This window comes from Naumovozyma dairenensis, chromosome 8 (assembly GCF_000227115.2).
Source record: "Naumovozyma dairenensis CBS 421 chromosome 8, complete genome".
Taxonomy (NCBI): domain Eukaryota; kingdom Fungi; phylum Ascomycota; class Saccharomycetes; order Saccharomycetales; family Saccharomycetaceae; genus Naumovozyma; species Naumovozyma dairenensis.
This window is the reverse complement of record NC_016486.1, coordinates 101,269-118,208: the sequence shown is the minus strand read 5'-3', so window position 1 is coordinate 118,208 and position 16,940 is coordinate 101,269. Positions and strand designations below refer to the sequence as shown.

Below are 16,940 nucleotides of genomic sequence, written 5' to 3'. Positions count from 1 at the left end.
GTCTCTCTGTTGTGCTTTGCGTTTGCGCTTTGTGTTTTCCACGGCGCGCCGCTCACCGCCCACCGCCCACCGCCTGCCGAGAAAAGAAACTTTTTCACTCGCGAACATTTGATTGTCTGGTTGTTGCAAAAGAAATACAGGCGGTTATCTCTCTGCATAGCATAGCATAGCTTACCATAGCATAGCATACAATTAACAATCAATAAATACCCAGACATGGATGGATGGACGCATCGCTTATTCTTCCACATTATACTAAGCACACATATATATATATATATATATATATTATATATCCAACATTTGTTCGATAGATATATACCACACTTATTTGATCTCGTTTCTTTATTACCTACTGCTGTTGCTAATCTTTCATCGTAACATCGAAACAAGACAATACATATACTCAACTCAACTCAACTCAACTCAACTCAACTCAACATGCCCGCCGCCTACGATACAAGACATAACGTCATCGACCTAGTTGGAAACACCCCATTAGTCGAATTGAAAAAACTACCAAAGGCCCTAGGAATAAAACCAACAATCTATGCCAAATTAGAACTCTACAACCCAGGTGGCTCCATCAAAGACCGTATCGCTAAATCCATGATCGAAGAAGCTGAATCCACAGGTAAAATCTCCCCCAAAACTACCACATTAATTGAACCAACATCAGGTAACACCGGTATCGGTCTCGCATTAATCGCCGCTATCAAAGGCTACAGAACTATAATTACATTACCTGAAAAAATGTCCAACGAAAAAGTTTCAGTATTGAAAGCATTAGGTGCAGAAATCATTAGAACTCCAACTGAAGCCGCATGGGATTCTCCAGAATCTCATATCGGGGTAGCTAAAAGACTGGAAAGAGAAATCCCGGGCGCCGTCATCTTGGATCAATATAATAATATGAAAAATCCTGATGCTCATTATTTCGGGACTGGTAAGGAAATTATGGAACAATTAAAAGATGTTAATAGATTCCAGGATTTGAATGCAGTTGTAGCAGGTGCAGGGACCGGGGGTACTATCTCTGGTATTGCCAAGTTTATTAAAGAACAAAATGAAAATATTAAAATTGTCGGTGCGGATCCTGTAGGATCTATCTTGGCTTTACCAAATAAGTTGAATGAAACTGATGTCACTTCTTATAAAGTGGAAGGGATTGGTTATGATTTTATTCCAAAAGTATTGGATAGATCTTTGGTGGACGTTTGGTATAAGACTGAAGATAAACCTGCTTTCAAATATGCTCGTCAATTGATCTCAAATGAAGGTGTTCTTGTTGGTGGTTCCTCGGGTAGTGCATTCACCGCTTTGGTGGAATATTGTAATGATCATCCTGAATTGACTGAAAATGACGTTATTGTACTTATTTTCCCAGATTCTGTTAGATCTTATTTGACTAAATTCGTTGATGATGAATGGTTAAAGAAAAATGATCTATGGGATGATGATATCTTACTTCGTTTCAATAACGATGGTGGTGATAACAAGGAAAAGAAGACTGATAATGATGTCTTTAAGAATGCCACAGTGAGAGATTTACATTTAAAACCTGTTGTGTCAGTGAAGGAAACTACTAAAGTAGCCGACGTTATCAAGATTTTAAGAGATAATTCATTTGATCAAGTTCCTGCTTTAACTGAAGATGGGAAATTATCCGGTTTAGTAACATTATCACAGTTATTGAAAAAATTATCAAATGGTACCGTAACCAGAGATAGTGAAATTAAGGGAACTTATCTTGATTTCAAAAAATTAAATAATTTTGATGAAGTTTCATCATATAATGATAATAAATCTGGTAAGAAGAAATTTGTTAAATTTACTGAAGATTCTAAATTGTCTGAATTAAATAAATTTTTTGAAAAAAATTCCTCCGCTGTTATCACTAATGGGTTGACTCCAGTGCATATCGTTACTAAAATGGATTTATTGAGTTATCTAGCTTAAAGATGATAGAATAGCGACGCAGTGCCTTTTTTAATAACTTGTGTATTATATACTAATAAAAATCTATAGATTTTCTAAAACAAAGAAAAAAAAGATTACAATTTATTCATAAATTTTTCTGTGGCGATGTCCTTTTTTTAACTTGAACAACAGTACAAACAATTTTACCTGTCTCAAGATTCAATATCGGTGGATGATTTAAATTACGCAATATACTATTAATAACATGAGCATGACATGTGATTGATATGAGTCGTTGTTCATCTGTTATCTTGGAAAATAATTCAATTAATACTTTATGAATTCTTTCATCTAGTTCAGATCTTGATTCTCTTGGGTATGTTACCCAAAGTCTATCCACCTCAGGATAATCATTATCTAATTTCAAACAAAGGCTAGAATTATTGTTCCCCATCTCAAAATTTTGATATTCTTTAAGTAACACAGACCGATCAACTCTTTCATTACATGTATATTTACCTAAAGTTTCTCGAAGATTTTCTAAAATCTCAACATTGACATGCTTTCTAGTACTACCGTCATTATTAGTATCGTTCCCCATGTAACTCCCAAAAACAACCCCCCATGATCCAATGAATGTCTCTAAACATCTCCTCAGTGGAGAACTGAAAAATACATGAGGTAAAAATCCTAATTGTTTTATCATTGGCAACAAAACGGTCTCACCAATAATTTGAACTTGTCTCTCCCCCAATGGAGTCAATTTAGAATCCACCCAATTAGAAAATTCATCACCTTGTAACATGGACCAATATTTATCCCATTCATTCCAACCATACCGAATAGTTGCTGCATTATGATACCCTTGACCATGTCTACCAATAATTAATAATTTATATGAATAAAATTCATCTTCTTTGGGTATCGATTCATATAATTGTTTCCAGTTATTATTAAATACATTATTCAATTTCAAAGGATCGTCCATTTGAGAATCAATTGGAGGGGATCCATATCTGGGGAACGCATGGAAATATTTTGGTAATGACTTAAATTCTGACATAAGCTTCGTTGTTGGTTTTCCTTTAAAAACATCGTACACTACATAGTTTCAAATAAATTCATACTTATTGCCTTTTTATATGTCGTTTGTAGAGTTAAAATCAAAAAATAAATTCTCTGTTGATTGCTCTTGATGAAAAGAGCATATATATTTGCTCAAAATATTGACTCGAATTCGACTCATGCGTGTGATATAAAACAAAAAAATATTCTAAAAAATTATGAAAGAAAATCTCTCAACATTAATCACAGATATGAATGGTTTTATGAGCAACATTCCTGATGTTTCTAGATATCTCGATATAAGGCTTTTTATGATTATATAAATATTCTATGGTAATGGTCGTTTGTATATATATATATATATGGACTGTGGCACAATTTTTAATATTCGTGAACGGCGATAATTGTTTTTGATATTTCAACAGGACAAAAAACAAGATGAATGTAAAGACGAACCTTTGTGAAGAACACAACAAGAAGAAGAACAAGAAACACGAACAAGTACGTATTGGAAATAAGAAGGTAAAAGATTAATAGCCTCCTCGATATCTTATCAACATCATATCTATTGGATAGAAAAAATTAGATACATTCGTATATATACTATATTTTTCTTTATCTTAAAAGAGGAAAGCAAAAAGCAAGAGCAAAAAGTAAACGCAACTGTGAAAGAAAGCAGAAAACACGATAAAACAGTAAGTTACATTGTACGAACAAAACAGAAAAAGCAGCATTACCATTTCCACTTAAATATACTTTTCTTTTTTGTCAATATTTCTTTTAAGTAATCGTTAAAAAAAAAAAAAGGCAAAAAATGACAGATCCAAGGAAAAGGAAAGCACGTCATTTACTAAAACCAGAAAATCTATCAACGTCAATTCAAATAACTAATTTCCCTAATGAGTGGGAGCAAGACATTATCACATCAATAATTGCAGGATCTGGTCCAATTATTGAAATAATACCAAAGACAGATCCAAGAACAGGTAAATTAACTTCAATAAATTATGATTATAAGACAAATAAAGATTGTGAAAGAGCTTATAATACTCTTTCACAAATTAATGGATTACCATTCCAAATGGAAAAAGTAATATCATCTAATTATAAAGAGAAATTATCTCAATCGTATACAAACGTAGAGGAATTGAAATTAAATAGAGACAAATTCCCATGGGAGATGAACCTTGACTTGCCATTTGATATGATCACTGAAGTACCTTTACCAAGAAGGCCATTGATGACAAACAAACAATCACAACAACAGCAACAACAACAAAATTATTCAACTAATAGCATAGGAAATAATGATTCTCAAATGAATAGAAATACTAGCAAACCACTCAGCGACAATAATACTCAAGATACATTCCCAGATATCTTAAGTAAGGCATCTAAACATTTACCAGAATTAATTGATGGTTCATTAAGTATAAAAGACGAAGTATCAAATAATTTAAGTAAGATACCACCATTACAATTGATTGAAATAATATCGAATTTAAAGATCTTGTCAACTCAAGATTCAATTAATAGATCATCACAAATTGAAACATTCCTAAAATCAAATAGTAATTTAACCTTAGCAATATCACAAGCTTTACTAGAAATGGGGCTAATTAACTATAATGTGATCAATAAAGTGCTTGAAAGAAGATCCAATCAACTAAGAATAAACAGTAGCTCAACTACAAGTACTGTAAATAATAATAATAACAATAATAATAATTCTAGCTCTGAATCAAGTACATCTGCTACTCCAATGTTAAATATGAATACACAACAACCGCCAATGAATATGAATATTCCAATGGGTATGGGTATGGGGATGCCTATGCCTGTGCCTATGCCGATGAATCCATCGGTTACTCCACCAACTCTTGGTAATACAAATATAAATGTTCTGCCACAACAGCAGCAACCACAACAACCTCAGCACCAACCTGTACAGATGAATGCTAACGTACATATGGGGATGGTACCACCACAACCTCCTATGAATATGGGTATGCCACAACGACAGCCGGTAGCAGCACAACAACAACAACAGCAGCAGCAGCAGCAACAGTCTCATCCTCCTGTATTTATACCGCCGCAATTTCAAGCACCACCATTACAGAATTCACCACCTCCATTATTTCCTCCCGCTCCTCCCGTGGCGCAACCACAACCTCCTCGTCCAATTATTAAAGAAACGTATGATGATAATATCAATTATATCAAATTGAAACAGTTACCTGAGAATCAGCAAGAAATGATTAAACAAGTATTGAGTTTATCAAAGGATCAAATCAAGCTATTACCCAACGATCAACAGTCAATGGTTAATAATTTTAGAACTGAGTACTTGTATGAAGCGTAGTAATCCATAGCATATATGTGTACGAGGGGTGGATCAAAGCCAAAGCCAAACAAACAAGTATATATAGATAAAGTAGCCTTCGTATTACTCTACTTCGACCATATATACATATATACACTACACGAACCCAAATATAAGGACATCGTAAAATCATGTACAAGAACGACGAAATAGAGAGATATTTAGATAATTCTGCCGAAGCTAAAACACTAGAACAACTCTAACAGTCATACACCATACCCGTCATAACGGAGGAAGTAACGATAGACACTGAGGTAAATCTGTCTGGAGGCTCTATCATAAGTAGATATTTTGTTCATAGTTCGAGAGATAAGAATCATATCAACACAAGTCTGATCTACGCTTAAATACAGACTCATGCCGATATGATGCTTTACATCAATACGTAATAAAACACAGAAATAGCCGCCGAAGTATTTTACCAGCCCCGTATGGGGTCAATCATATCTAACCCTTTAAAAGAAGTATAACCCTACCACAGCGGTCTCCGCGGCAACAAGAAAAGTGAAGGGAAGGGTAATCGAGACCCGAGAGCCGAGAGCCGAGAGCCGAGCGCCGAGCGCCGTATGCGCGTTTTTTTTTTCTCAGTCACATGCCATCCGCACATCCCACAGTCCGCGACATACGTAACTTACCGGGCGGCCGCGGAGTCATCACATCACCTAATGATGAACGGAAGAGCAGGGCAGGGAAGGGAAGGAGCATCCGCCACTCCGTCCATATGAATACACTATACGTACTACACGACGTATACTAACTATGTTCAACACCATCACTGTTATTATTACTAAGGAAGCCTTGCTTACTCCGTATGTAACAGTAAGCAAGACAAGCAAAGACATAACATGGCAGAGTTAGATGAGCGGAATACTTAGTAAGGAATAAGGACGAAGAACAAGCGAAAGCAGATTTGTGGTGGTGGTATTCACGGCAAACTACGACGCATGAAGTAAAGGTAATAAAAGGAAGATAAGAACCGGGAACTACATATATGCATATGATTAATATCTAGCCGGAGTGAGAAACATATTTATATATATTCACATGTTTATGTATTGTTAGAAGTCCCTCTTTTCTTTCTTATTTTATCATATTCTTTCCCAGTTACACTCTTTGAAAACGTTAACTATAGCGGTATCCCTAAAATATTCACATTCTTTAAAACGTCACAACTGCAGAAACATACAATATAGTCGAGTACCTGTGTTTTGTGCATTAAATCAATCTCAACATTGAAATACAAAAAATTAACTCAAGGTACATATAGACTTATATATATTCTAACTCAACTTTAGAATAATAACAAAAACCATATCAGCTGTTCGCTAGTATAACAATAACCTAAATTACTATAACAGAATAATAATAAGAATATTCAATGACTACAGAGAATACTACACATGCTTTGGCGTCTTCCGCTAAAGATCCGTTATCAATATCATTGTCTTCACCTTCCTCTGTTACCAATACTACTGCATCCAGGTCAAGGTCAACTCAACATGAAATATTGGCCAAGACAAGATCCACTGGTATACTTTTCAAACCACCGAAGACTCATGATATGGTCCGCTCTTTATTTGATCCCACAATTAAGAAATCATTCCTGGAATTATGTATCACTTTATTCATAATCTCTAATTTCTTCATTTGCCATAAGATTTTGAATTATTTTGATTTGAATTTCACTAAAAGGTTTTATCTTTTACAATACCTATTTTGGAGATTATCATATAACTTAGGTATAGGTATCATCCTGCATTATCAATCAAATTACGAATCATTGACTAATTTTGTCACAAAAAATAACGTTTTCACTACAAATAATTCTCTTTGGGCTAGATTTCTTAGATTTGAATTACATTCCATATTATCAAAACAACAAAATAAAAAGGAGAAACACACAGCAAGTGAATATCCCAATGAATTGAAAGTTTGGTTAATCTTCCGCCAATTTGTTGATTTGATCCTAATGCAAGACTTCATCACATATATTATCTTCGTCTATCTATCATTGCCAACTAATTTGGACATCTCCATATGGAATTGGAAAATTATTTTAGGAACCCTTTTAATCGTTTTCAATATTTGGGCAAAAATTGACGCACATAGAGTCATTAAAGATTTTGCTTGGTATTGGGGTGATTTCTTCTTTTTACAAATAAATTCAACTTTAATCTTTGACGTGTGTTTCAATATTTCACCTCATCCAATGTATTCCATCGGATATTTGGGTTATTACGGTCTTTCATTAATATGTAATGATTATAAAGTTTTGTTGGTATCCATCTGGGGCCATTTCTTACAATTCCTTTTCCTAAAATATGTTGAATCTCCTCATATAGAAAGAACTTATGGTACAGAAGACGGACAAGAAAAGGAACAAATATCAATTGATGATCTAATATTGAAGGAAAATTATGATTATTCCAAACCTTTAATATTTAATGGTTTAATGATTAAGAACTTTAATAAACTAAGAATTTACGATTATTTCACAGTAGGTTCAGTGATTTCCATCATTACATGGGCAATCTTAACAAATCCAAATGATCTCCTTCTACTTACATTAACATTCACTTTCAAATTATCGTCATGGTTAATCATTTCTATTATACTTTATAATCAATCAAATTCTAAATGGTTTACGAAATTGTTTTTGAAAAATGGGTTTTCTCAAATTCACTCATATCAACAATGGCAATTCATATATAACTTTATGATTGTCACATCATATGTCCTTCTAATAATACAAACAATATCAAAAATAATATCAAACAATCATACACTTCAAAGCAACGAGAACTTTTATAATAAATTGATCTTCGGTCTCTTATTGTGTTCTTTACAAATTTGGTCAAATTCAGAAATCAATTTGGCTATTTCTGATTTCGGTTGGTTTTATGGTGATTTCTTTTTAACAAATTATATCCCCACAAAAAATGCTAGAAAATTGACATCTCAAGGTATTTACAGATATTTAAATAATCCAGAAACAATATTCGGTATTATTGGTATATGGTCTACCGTATTAATGACAAATTTTGCATGGGAAAATATCATATTATCATTACTTTGGACAATAACTAATTTCATAATGATCAAATTCATTGAAAAACCTCATATTATGAAAATATATGGTTCAAATCAATCCAAGAGAATCAGCGGTGTTGGGAAATCTCTATTAACTTTGAAACCATTAAGAAGAATCTCTGAAATAGTTGATAATGTAGAACATATAATAATGAGATCTTTATTAAATAATAATGCTAATCAAACAAATTGTCAACTTCAACAACCAACACGAGAAATAAAACCAGAAATATTAAAGATTAGGGAAAACGTAATGGTACATGCAATTAATAACGTCACTTCAAGATTATCACCAAATTGCGAATTTGATATTCAATTACAACAAATAAACCTTCATGATGAGGAAGTATCCGCCCTACCAGCAACTAATAGTAGTTATTTGCCAAATCCAATCAGTATTAAATGGAAATTACCCATTGAATTATACGACGAAACCGATTGGATTGGACTTTATAATGTCCTTGATACAAGAGCTGATCGTGAAATTACAAGAACTTCATCATTTGGTCATAAAAGTTTTACAACAGGTGCCAAGAATAAACATGTCTTAAGCCTTAGAAAGTCAGAGGAATTTGTTAAAGGTGAAATTTGTTTGATTCAACATTATTATATTTGTGAACCAGGTATTTATGAATTCAGATATCATTCTAAAAATTCCCATAAAGTTTTATTAATTTCTACTCCATTCCAAGTATTGTTCCCAAAACTGAATTTTAATGATGACATTGATACTTTGAGAAATGATTTATTTCAATTTTTAAATAATTGTAACGTTATTGCCAATGGGAAATTCTTCAATCAAATGGGTAATAAATACTTTACAATGAAATCTTTACAAAAATTAATTAAAGCATCTATCGGCATTGAATTATCCACTGACTTCATTAATAACGTTAACGGAGACATAGATATCATTTCGAAAAGAATTTGGGAAATTAAGAAAATTCTAGATGAACTAGTATAAACCAATAATACTTACGTATAATGAAAGGCAAATCAATGAAAAAAAGAATACAATATAATACAATACATATATCTATAGAATATATATATAAATACATAGACAAATTAAAAATGTCTTTAACATATTAATGAAAAATTACGATAGAAGAACTAAAAAAAATGCTTATTATGTTATCATAATAAAAAAATGAATGGTAATGAAATTAATGCCCAAAATGATTTGTGAATCTTGGAACCACTACCTTCATAAGTTGTGGAAATGGTGACCGGCCCGATTGAACTTACTTGTGACGAATACCTAACTGATCCGGTCGATATTGAACCAGTAGGAGCAGCAGTCGTTCCGCCAGTAACCTTGCCTGTTGATGACGATATGGATCCAACATTGACATTCGCTGTTGGATTCGTTATCAGAGCCGTAGTTAATATATTCGTTTTTGAATTTATAGTGTTAGTTGTGTACACAACCTCCGAATTACGAGCGCTCGTTTCAATAATGTCAGTATTAACCGTCGAGGAAATGATCTTAGTACTAACGACATTGTGGGTATATGTTTCCGTTACCCCGTATGTAATTGGCTTAGTTAATGTGACAGTTACAGGTCTCTCCTGTTCAATAACACTAGCTCTTGTTGATACAGTAATATAGACGGTAGGCTTAGTGTAGTTCATCGTCTTCTGAAATGCAACAACGTTTGAATTCATCAACTTGGTTGGTTCTGCAGTTGACTTATTGCTGACCGATGTATATATATTCGTCGTAGTAGTATGAGATGTGAGCACCATGGTAGTGTTCATCACATTGGTAGAGGTCACAACATTAGTAGAAGTGACTGTTTGAGGCACCAAAGTCGTACGGGTCAATTCAATCGTGTCAGTACTGGTAACATTCATAGTCCGCGGAATTAGCATGGTAGATGTATACACCTCCATAGACTTGTCGGTCGTCTTGATCGTCTCAGTAGACGTCGTCGTCACAGGAACAATCGTCTCACTCGTACTGGTAGTAACATACGTCCTGGTGGAATTGAACGTCTGAGTCGTCACTTGTGTCAGGATATCTGTTCTCGTCGTAGGAATAAAACTAGTAATATTAATTATTTTTGTTACCTGGTCAACGTCTGTCATATAAATTGTATTTTCATCTATGTTTGTAAATACGTGGGTTATTTCATGTGGTTTTGTTACTTCATCTGTCTTTGTCACTTCTAAAGTTTGTGGAATGATTGTATAAGAAGTAATAATTTGTATAATGTCAGTGGTTTGAGGAACCACACTAGTTATAACGTATTCAGTGCTACTGGTCAAAATAGAGGTAAAAGTAGTTAATATAGTAGAAGTTTCATTTTCTGTTAGAGTCAAAGTCATAATTTCTGTTGTCTTAAATGTTTCAGTAATATCAACTTCTTTTGTCAAGTATTCAGTCTTTTGATAAGTTAAAGTTTGTAAGATATTACTTGTTAAGGTCTCAATTAAGTCAGTAGTTTTAGTCAATATAAAAGTTTCCGTTTCAGTTAAGCTATCTGTACGAGTTAATGTAATAACATCATATGACGTCACTTCTAATGTAGTAGTTGTTGGCTGTGTGATTGTTTCATTGATTATTCTTGTAGAGAATTGAGTAACTTCATTCGTATGAAAAATAGTCTTTGGAATAGTACTGGTGATATTAATTGTTGATGTAATGTCATGTATTTCTTTAATGGTGTTAGTAATTACTTTTGTTGCCGTTAATTCACTTGTGTAATCTATTGTTGATGTAAGTGTTGATACTTTCATTTGAGTTACTTCTAATGTTGCAGTGACAAATTTGGTTTGTAAATCTGTTACTTGTTTTGTAATAGTTTCGAATACTGTAGAAGTTATTTCCTCATTTGAATAACGGGTAGTAAATAAAGTGTCTGTAACTCTATTGCTAATTGTAATATACTGAGTATGTGCAACTTCAGTAGTTCCGGTTATTATGGTTGTGTCAGTAACGATTTGAGTTCGAGTAACTTGAGCAGTCTGAGTAAGTTCGGTAGTTTGTGTGGCAAATATAGTATTTGTAACATTTAAAATATTGGTAAAATCTACAGTTTTCGATTCAATATCTGTTTCGAACAACGTTTCGGTAACAGCAATAGTAGTTGTGATAGTTTCCAATTGTGTTTTAGTAAGGGTTGTTTCGAAAATGATGTCAGAATTTGGTAACAGCGTAGACGATGGTAGATTTTCAGATTCCGTAATGGTGACGCAAGTTGGGCAAATGGTTGAAGTAATTTTTTTTGTAGTTTTGATAGTCAAAGAAGATAAAGGTGCTGTTGTTGTCGTTTCGGTGAACGTCACGCATGTTGGGCAAACAGTTGACGTGAATTTCTTTGTTTGCTTAATAGTCAAACTATCTAAGGCTAAAACGTTTACCAAGGAAAGTGTCAGAATGACCAACTTCTTTAATAGCATCTATGATAATTATTATATTACCGATAATTTTATCTTTTCTTTTTTTTATGCTTTATATTCAGAATATCCGACTTCAGAATCTCAGTTGTCGGTCATACAACAATGTCTTCAAGATCTAGGATAGCGGTAAACAGTTCTACGGATGTGAATATTGTTTTCTTATTAGAAATGATATTTTCTTCCTTTTAATTTGAAGGTATCAATATCAATAGACTATTTCTTCGACGTTCTTAACATTTTTTCTTTTTCTTCGGATATAATTACTTGCCTGGAATATTAATAAGGATCTGTCGAATATATGTACTAACTGTAGCTAGAGGAGTAGACATTCGATAATCCTTCATTGTTTTTACCTTTCGGTTCCTTTGTACGTACATAAGCAGGGTCTTCACGTAAATACCTTGTATAGGAAACTAGATGCATCAAACTGGGCGGTCTGTCCGGTACCGATGAACGTGAGGTGAGTTAGAATATGCATTGTTATGTTTTAGGGATTTTCTCTGCTTTGCCGGATCCTTCTGTATTTGGTAATTGACATACAGGTCCTGTAAGTCAGTACGTATCTTTTGAGGTTCCTGATTTGTACATCTTTTTACTGAGAATTCAAAAAATTTGCATGTTTTGAAACGCGGACCTTCTCAACTTCAACTCTCGAAAAGATTTGGTGTGCGGTCCGGTGCGTAATTACTCAAAGAGGTAATTACACGGGAAGGAACACCACCTCTTCTGTAGGTACTTATTACCCGTAGGTCGACTACGTGTAGCCGTCGGTTTCCTTTCCCAAATAAAAACATATCAACATGAAAGCTATTATTACGTTATACCTGTAAAAAAGTTAATAGGCTGTAAATTACAATTTGTAACCAATAATCAAATGCTGTACAATAACTTGGAAATCATGTGGTACCAAAATATTACAGGTACCTCAATTGACCATTGTTACTGAATATGTTTTCCTTAAAATTACCTAGAGGGAACAATTGCATTCCCTTTTCGTCTTGTCTTTTTTTTCCACCAAAGCTTTCTCTTACGACAAAAAAAACCTCGTTCCTTCACGAAGATTTCTTTTGGAGGTACGTAACAGGCCTGGGACGGTTAGGATTTTTGGTCTATCCTAAGCAATTTTGGGCCTACCCTACCTTTTTTCAATCCCCGGTGAAAATCTTCAATCCAGTCCTAATCCTATCCTAACCCAAAGTCTATCCTAATCCAATCCATTTTTTTTATTATATAATTTATGAGAAAATACTATAAAAATCATATTATACGACTACTATTTTTCAATTTTTTTTTCAATCCATGCCCCAATCCATGGCCAGAATAGATCAACCCTGTTCTCAATCCTTAAAATTTGATATCTACCCTACCTTTTTTTCAAAATTTTCACGCCCAGTCCTTGCTTTTTCAATCCATTAATCCTAATCCGTCTCAGCCCTGGTACGTAAACACAAAAAATGTAGTGATAAGAATGTGTATTGGCTTCACTTCAAAGGTCCCACTAGTATTCTAAGAATGTAAGGAAGAGTTTGGTGGCTGATGATTAACCTTATAGGTAATATTAATGGCTGTAGAAGGTACGAAATGATTTTATGAACTAAAAAGAATCTAGTACCGTATCTGTATAATTCGTAATAACATTCCAAAAGTAGGGTTTTTGAAATGGTTCGACTTTAAGTTGATTTAAAATGGAAGTTCTACATCATATTCTCTTGTCTTATTTGAAACTGGACACTTATGTACATACCCTGATTTATTCAAAAAATATTTAGAAAAACCATAAATAGGCATTAAGCTAGGTTAGAAATTCCAACAAAAAGTGAAATACCTCATTTATCTCAACAATAACACTTTTTTAGCCAGATTTCGGTGTACACAGCCATTCCCAATAGAGTAAACGTAAGGACCTACAAGGTGGGTTGTACATCTGTTCCGTTCTTTTCTTGGTGTTTTAAATCCATTACATAGCGGTCTGATCGTTGCTAAATTTGTTAAATTTTCAAGACCAATTAGGCTGACACACTTTTTTGTTTATTTCTTAGACGTTATTTCTAAATAAAAATTCTTGATTTGCGCCAGTCAGAGCTTAAATTTAAATTGTTTAAATATAAACAAATTTGTATTCGTTATGAAAATGTTCACAAAAATTGGAATAGTTGTTCATGATAAATCAAACGCTTCCAATTAGCAAAATCTGTTATTGGGACAAATCACGAAGATTTGGTAGCAACTGCAAAAAAGAAAATTATATTTTATTAGGTTACTTATACGTTTCTAATAGAATTGCACCTTAAGTAACAATATATAGATTTATATCAAGTAATATAAAATGTATGTCCTTCCAGTGTACATAATACTACGATGTGTTATCCAGAAGGACTTAGGAAAAAACTAGAGGCATATAAAATAACGCCGTTTCTTTTCTAGGGGAATGGGACAGGAAGGAATGGATCTTTTCCCTGATCTAATTTACCTTGGACTTAATTTGACTCACATGTGATGTATTGCAAATCCAGTTTCTATTCTTTGGTTCCATACTAATGAAGGAGGTTATTCAATGTCTAATAAATGCTTTTTTTCAAATGATAGCCAGTGATAATGGAATTGAATATATATATATATTCCGGATTAGCTTTCACCTATTGGATGCTCTGGATTTGTTTGATACTTGAATTGGCGGAGCACCCATAGTGGAATAATGATTAAAGCTTCCTGATTTTGAAGATATGGAATTGAATGAAGCTCTTGGAGTTCTTGGAACTCTGTATTGAGAATTCCCAGTCAATATAAAATGAGGTACATCAATGTGAGAACTTGAATCTTCTTCATCTGTAGTAATTGCACATTCGTTATCGGTGATATTATTACTGTTCTTGTTTAATCTTGCGCCACAATCAATTGAATTACGACGTAAGCATTGATTCTTTTGATTTAATTGCTCCTTTAAATATAAGTTTTCCATTTTCAATTGATCAATTTCTTTCAATAGTTTGACTACTATGGCGTCTTGTTCATTTTCCATTTCATTAATTATTTCTTCACGAGATAGTCTTCTTTTTTGCTTTGGGATAACATTTAATGTTGATGGTTTGGAAAGAGAATTATGCCTTTCGCTTATTATTGTTGGTCTTTGAGTTGTACTGGATATCATTTTATTTATTGAATATTTTTTAATGTTTTTAACCATATATATATGTATTTAATTTCCTTTTTTATAATAGATAAAGTTAAGGATTCTTTTGTTTGAAAGGGTTGTTTTTATAGTTTGCTTTTAGTTAGGGGAAGTATTTGTATTACTAATGGGTGAGAACTACTTTTCTGATGTTAGTAGTAATATAAAACTAAGTGGAGAGGGAGAAAAGACTAGAGTAAAAAAATAATCCGAAGATGAAGTTAGTTAGTTTATATACTGAGTGTACAGCTAACTTAAAAACGAAGCGATGAGCAAGAATATTACGATTGAGCTCTTGCGAGAGATATGAACGTAAACGAGATATGTAATAGAAAATTGGAGACCGATGGAATAAGAAAAATATCAAAGAAATCTAAGCACTCACATGAAAAGCTATTGTTGAAATGCTGTTACTTGCATGCATTGATGCACGTTCGTACGTGGGGATTATTGATTTAGTATTAATAAATTAAGTGTATGTTGCTACAATTAGGGACATCAAGATGGAACCGAAGAGAAGAGGAATCAATAGAATTGAAAATATTGATTAGCGAGAGAAAGGTTTGTTAGCGAGTGCTTACGTAAAATTGAGGTCCCAAAGTCTTTTGTCCTTGTTGAAAAAGCCTCGATCACCAAGAGAAAAAAGTCTGGGACAAGAAATTTCGAGGCCAGAAAAACGTCATACGTATATTTACGTAGGATCTGACATTACTGATGGTAGAGCATGATGTTTTACATAAAAAATTTTGTTGATACGCGGATAGGGATCCGAAGATGATAGATAACGTAATCAGTTTTTGAAAACCGCAAATATTTCACAACAACTATCTGAATGTTAATAACGATAACGGTCACAGTGGATGATATTCGTTTGCACTAATATTTGGCAAAAAAATGTTTGACTCAGCCACTCGTTGGCTGAATCTGTGGAAGGAAACGGTCCCATCCCCAAATTTAGAAAGTAATTAATAGAAGGTAATGAAAAACTTTGCAAAGGGAGGGAAAGAGGGAGGGATGACCCTTGGGGTAAAGGGAAAACTGTGCCACTTTTCTATTTAGCCGGGACGAAAGGGACAAACACAGTACTCAACGAAGACAAATTTCACAGAGGGGAAGCGGCATTTACCGCGATAAGCGTTCGGAAGAAATCTATCATCTTTTTAGGAGTTGTTTCTGTTGGACGTCACAGTAAATAAAATATACAATAGGGATGCCAATTATACAGCAAACCATCCTCCTAAATCTAGCGTTAGTTCAAAAAATAATTACTTATTGATCTATCTGACCAGTGCGTTCTCGAAATTTAGTTAGAGAACCCCCCTTAATTATTTATATATAAGGTATAAGCAACTATTCTGCCATTATATCGCTTTTGTCTAAATTTATTCTGATTATGTGACGCTTTAGATTAAAGAGTATTTGGCACATGTCAATAATGTTAAAAAGAGGTTTTCTTAAAGAACCAAAAAAATGTAAGATATCCGATTAGGATTACGAACTGTTGGCGTCATGCCAAAGTTTCACAAAGAAGTATGTTTATTTAATATTATTTGAGTAATTACTGTCATGATGTTATGAGTCGTTTTAGAAAAGCAAGTCAAGAATTATTATTATGAAGTTCACCAGGTTCGAAGTAATGACCCGAACTATGTTATGCACCATACATGTTTGTAGCTGTATAACGTTTATTGAATTATAATTGAATATCGTTTGTTGAATTAAGTCGAATGCCATGCAAGTGTTATCTTATTATTATTAAGATGTTTTTGATTGCAGCCACGTCTACGGTTTCGGCCGGCCATGCGTACAAAAGTTATGTATTGGGTCGGTTAAGTTGTATGGTTTTGCTGAGTGTTTACTCGGGCGTATGAATTAGTCTCCCCTAATCAAACCTACAAGTATTTAGAG

The 16,940-nt window shown here is 33.5% G+C and overlaps 6 protein-coding genes across 6 annotated transcripts; 3 read left to right on the top strand and 3 right to left on the bottom strand.

Annotated features, from left to right (window-relative positions):
• Positions 1-441: 441 nt before the first annotated feature.
• CYS4 (cystathionine beta-synthase CYS4) lies at positions 442-1,959 on the top strand (the record flags this gene model as incomplete). Its single annotated transcript, XM_003671419.1, has 1 exon — positions 442-1,959. The coding sequence occupies one exon, from the start codon at positions 442-444 to the stop codon at positions 1,957-1,959; it is 1,518 nt and encodes a 505-aa protein (XP_003671467.1).
• A 106-nt stretch (positions 1,960-2,065) lies between these two features.
• On the bottom strand, positions 2,066-2,983 carry NDAI0H00490 (phosphoglycerate mutase family protein; the record flags this gene model as incomplete). Its single annotated transcript, XM_003671418.1, has 1 exon — positions 2,066-2,983. One exon carries the CDS (start codon positions 2,981-2,983, stop codon positions 2,066-2,068), a length of 918 nt encoding a protein of 305 aa, XP_003671466.1.
• An 816-nt stretch (positions 2,984-3,799) lies between these two features.
• On the top strand, positions 3,800-5,347 carry PTI1 (cleavage polyadenylation factor subunit PTI1; the record flags this gene model as incomplete). The annotated part of the gene is made up of 1 exon (XM_003671417.1): positions 3,800-5,347. The coding sequence occupies one exon, from the start codon at positions 3,800-3,802 to the stop codon at positions 5,345-5,347; it is 1,548 nt and encodes a 515-aa protein (XP_003671465.1).
• Positions 5,348-6,746: 1,399 nt separating this feature from the next.
• On the top strand, positions 6,747-9,422 carry CHO2 (phosphatidylethanolamine N-methyltransferase; the record flags this gene model as incomplete). The annotated part of the gene is made up of 1 exon (XM_003671416.1): positions 6,747-9,422. The coding sequence occupies one exon, from the start codon at positions 6,747-6,749 to the stop codon at positions 9,420-9,422; it is 2,676 nt and encodes an 891-aa protein (XP_003671464.1).
• Positions 9,423-9,595: 173 nt separating this feature from the next.
• NDAI0H00460 (uncharacterized protein) lies at positions 9,596-11,863 on the bottom strand (the record flags this gene model as incomplete). Its single annotated transcript, XM_003671415.1, has 1 exon — positions 9,596-11,863. One exon carries the CDS (start codon positions 11,861-11,863, stop codon positions 9,596-9,598), a length of 2,268 nt encoding a protein of 755 aa, XP_003671463.1.
• Positions 11,864-14,495: 2,632 nt separating this feature from the next.
• On the bottom strand, positions 14,496-15,047 carry RTS3 (Rts3p; the record flags this gene model as incomplete). Its single annotated transcript, XM_003671414.1, has 1 exon — positions 14,496-15,047. The coding sequence occupies one exon, from the start codon at positions 15,045-15,047 to the stop codon at positions 14,496-14,498; it is 552 nt and encodes a 183-aa protein (XP_003671462.1).
• Between the last annotated feature and the right edge of the window lie 1,893 nt (positions 15,048-16,940).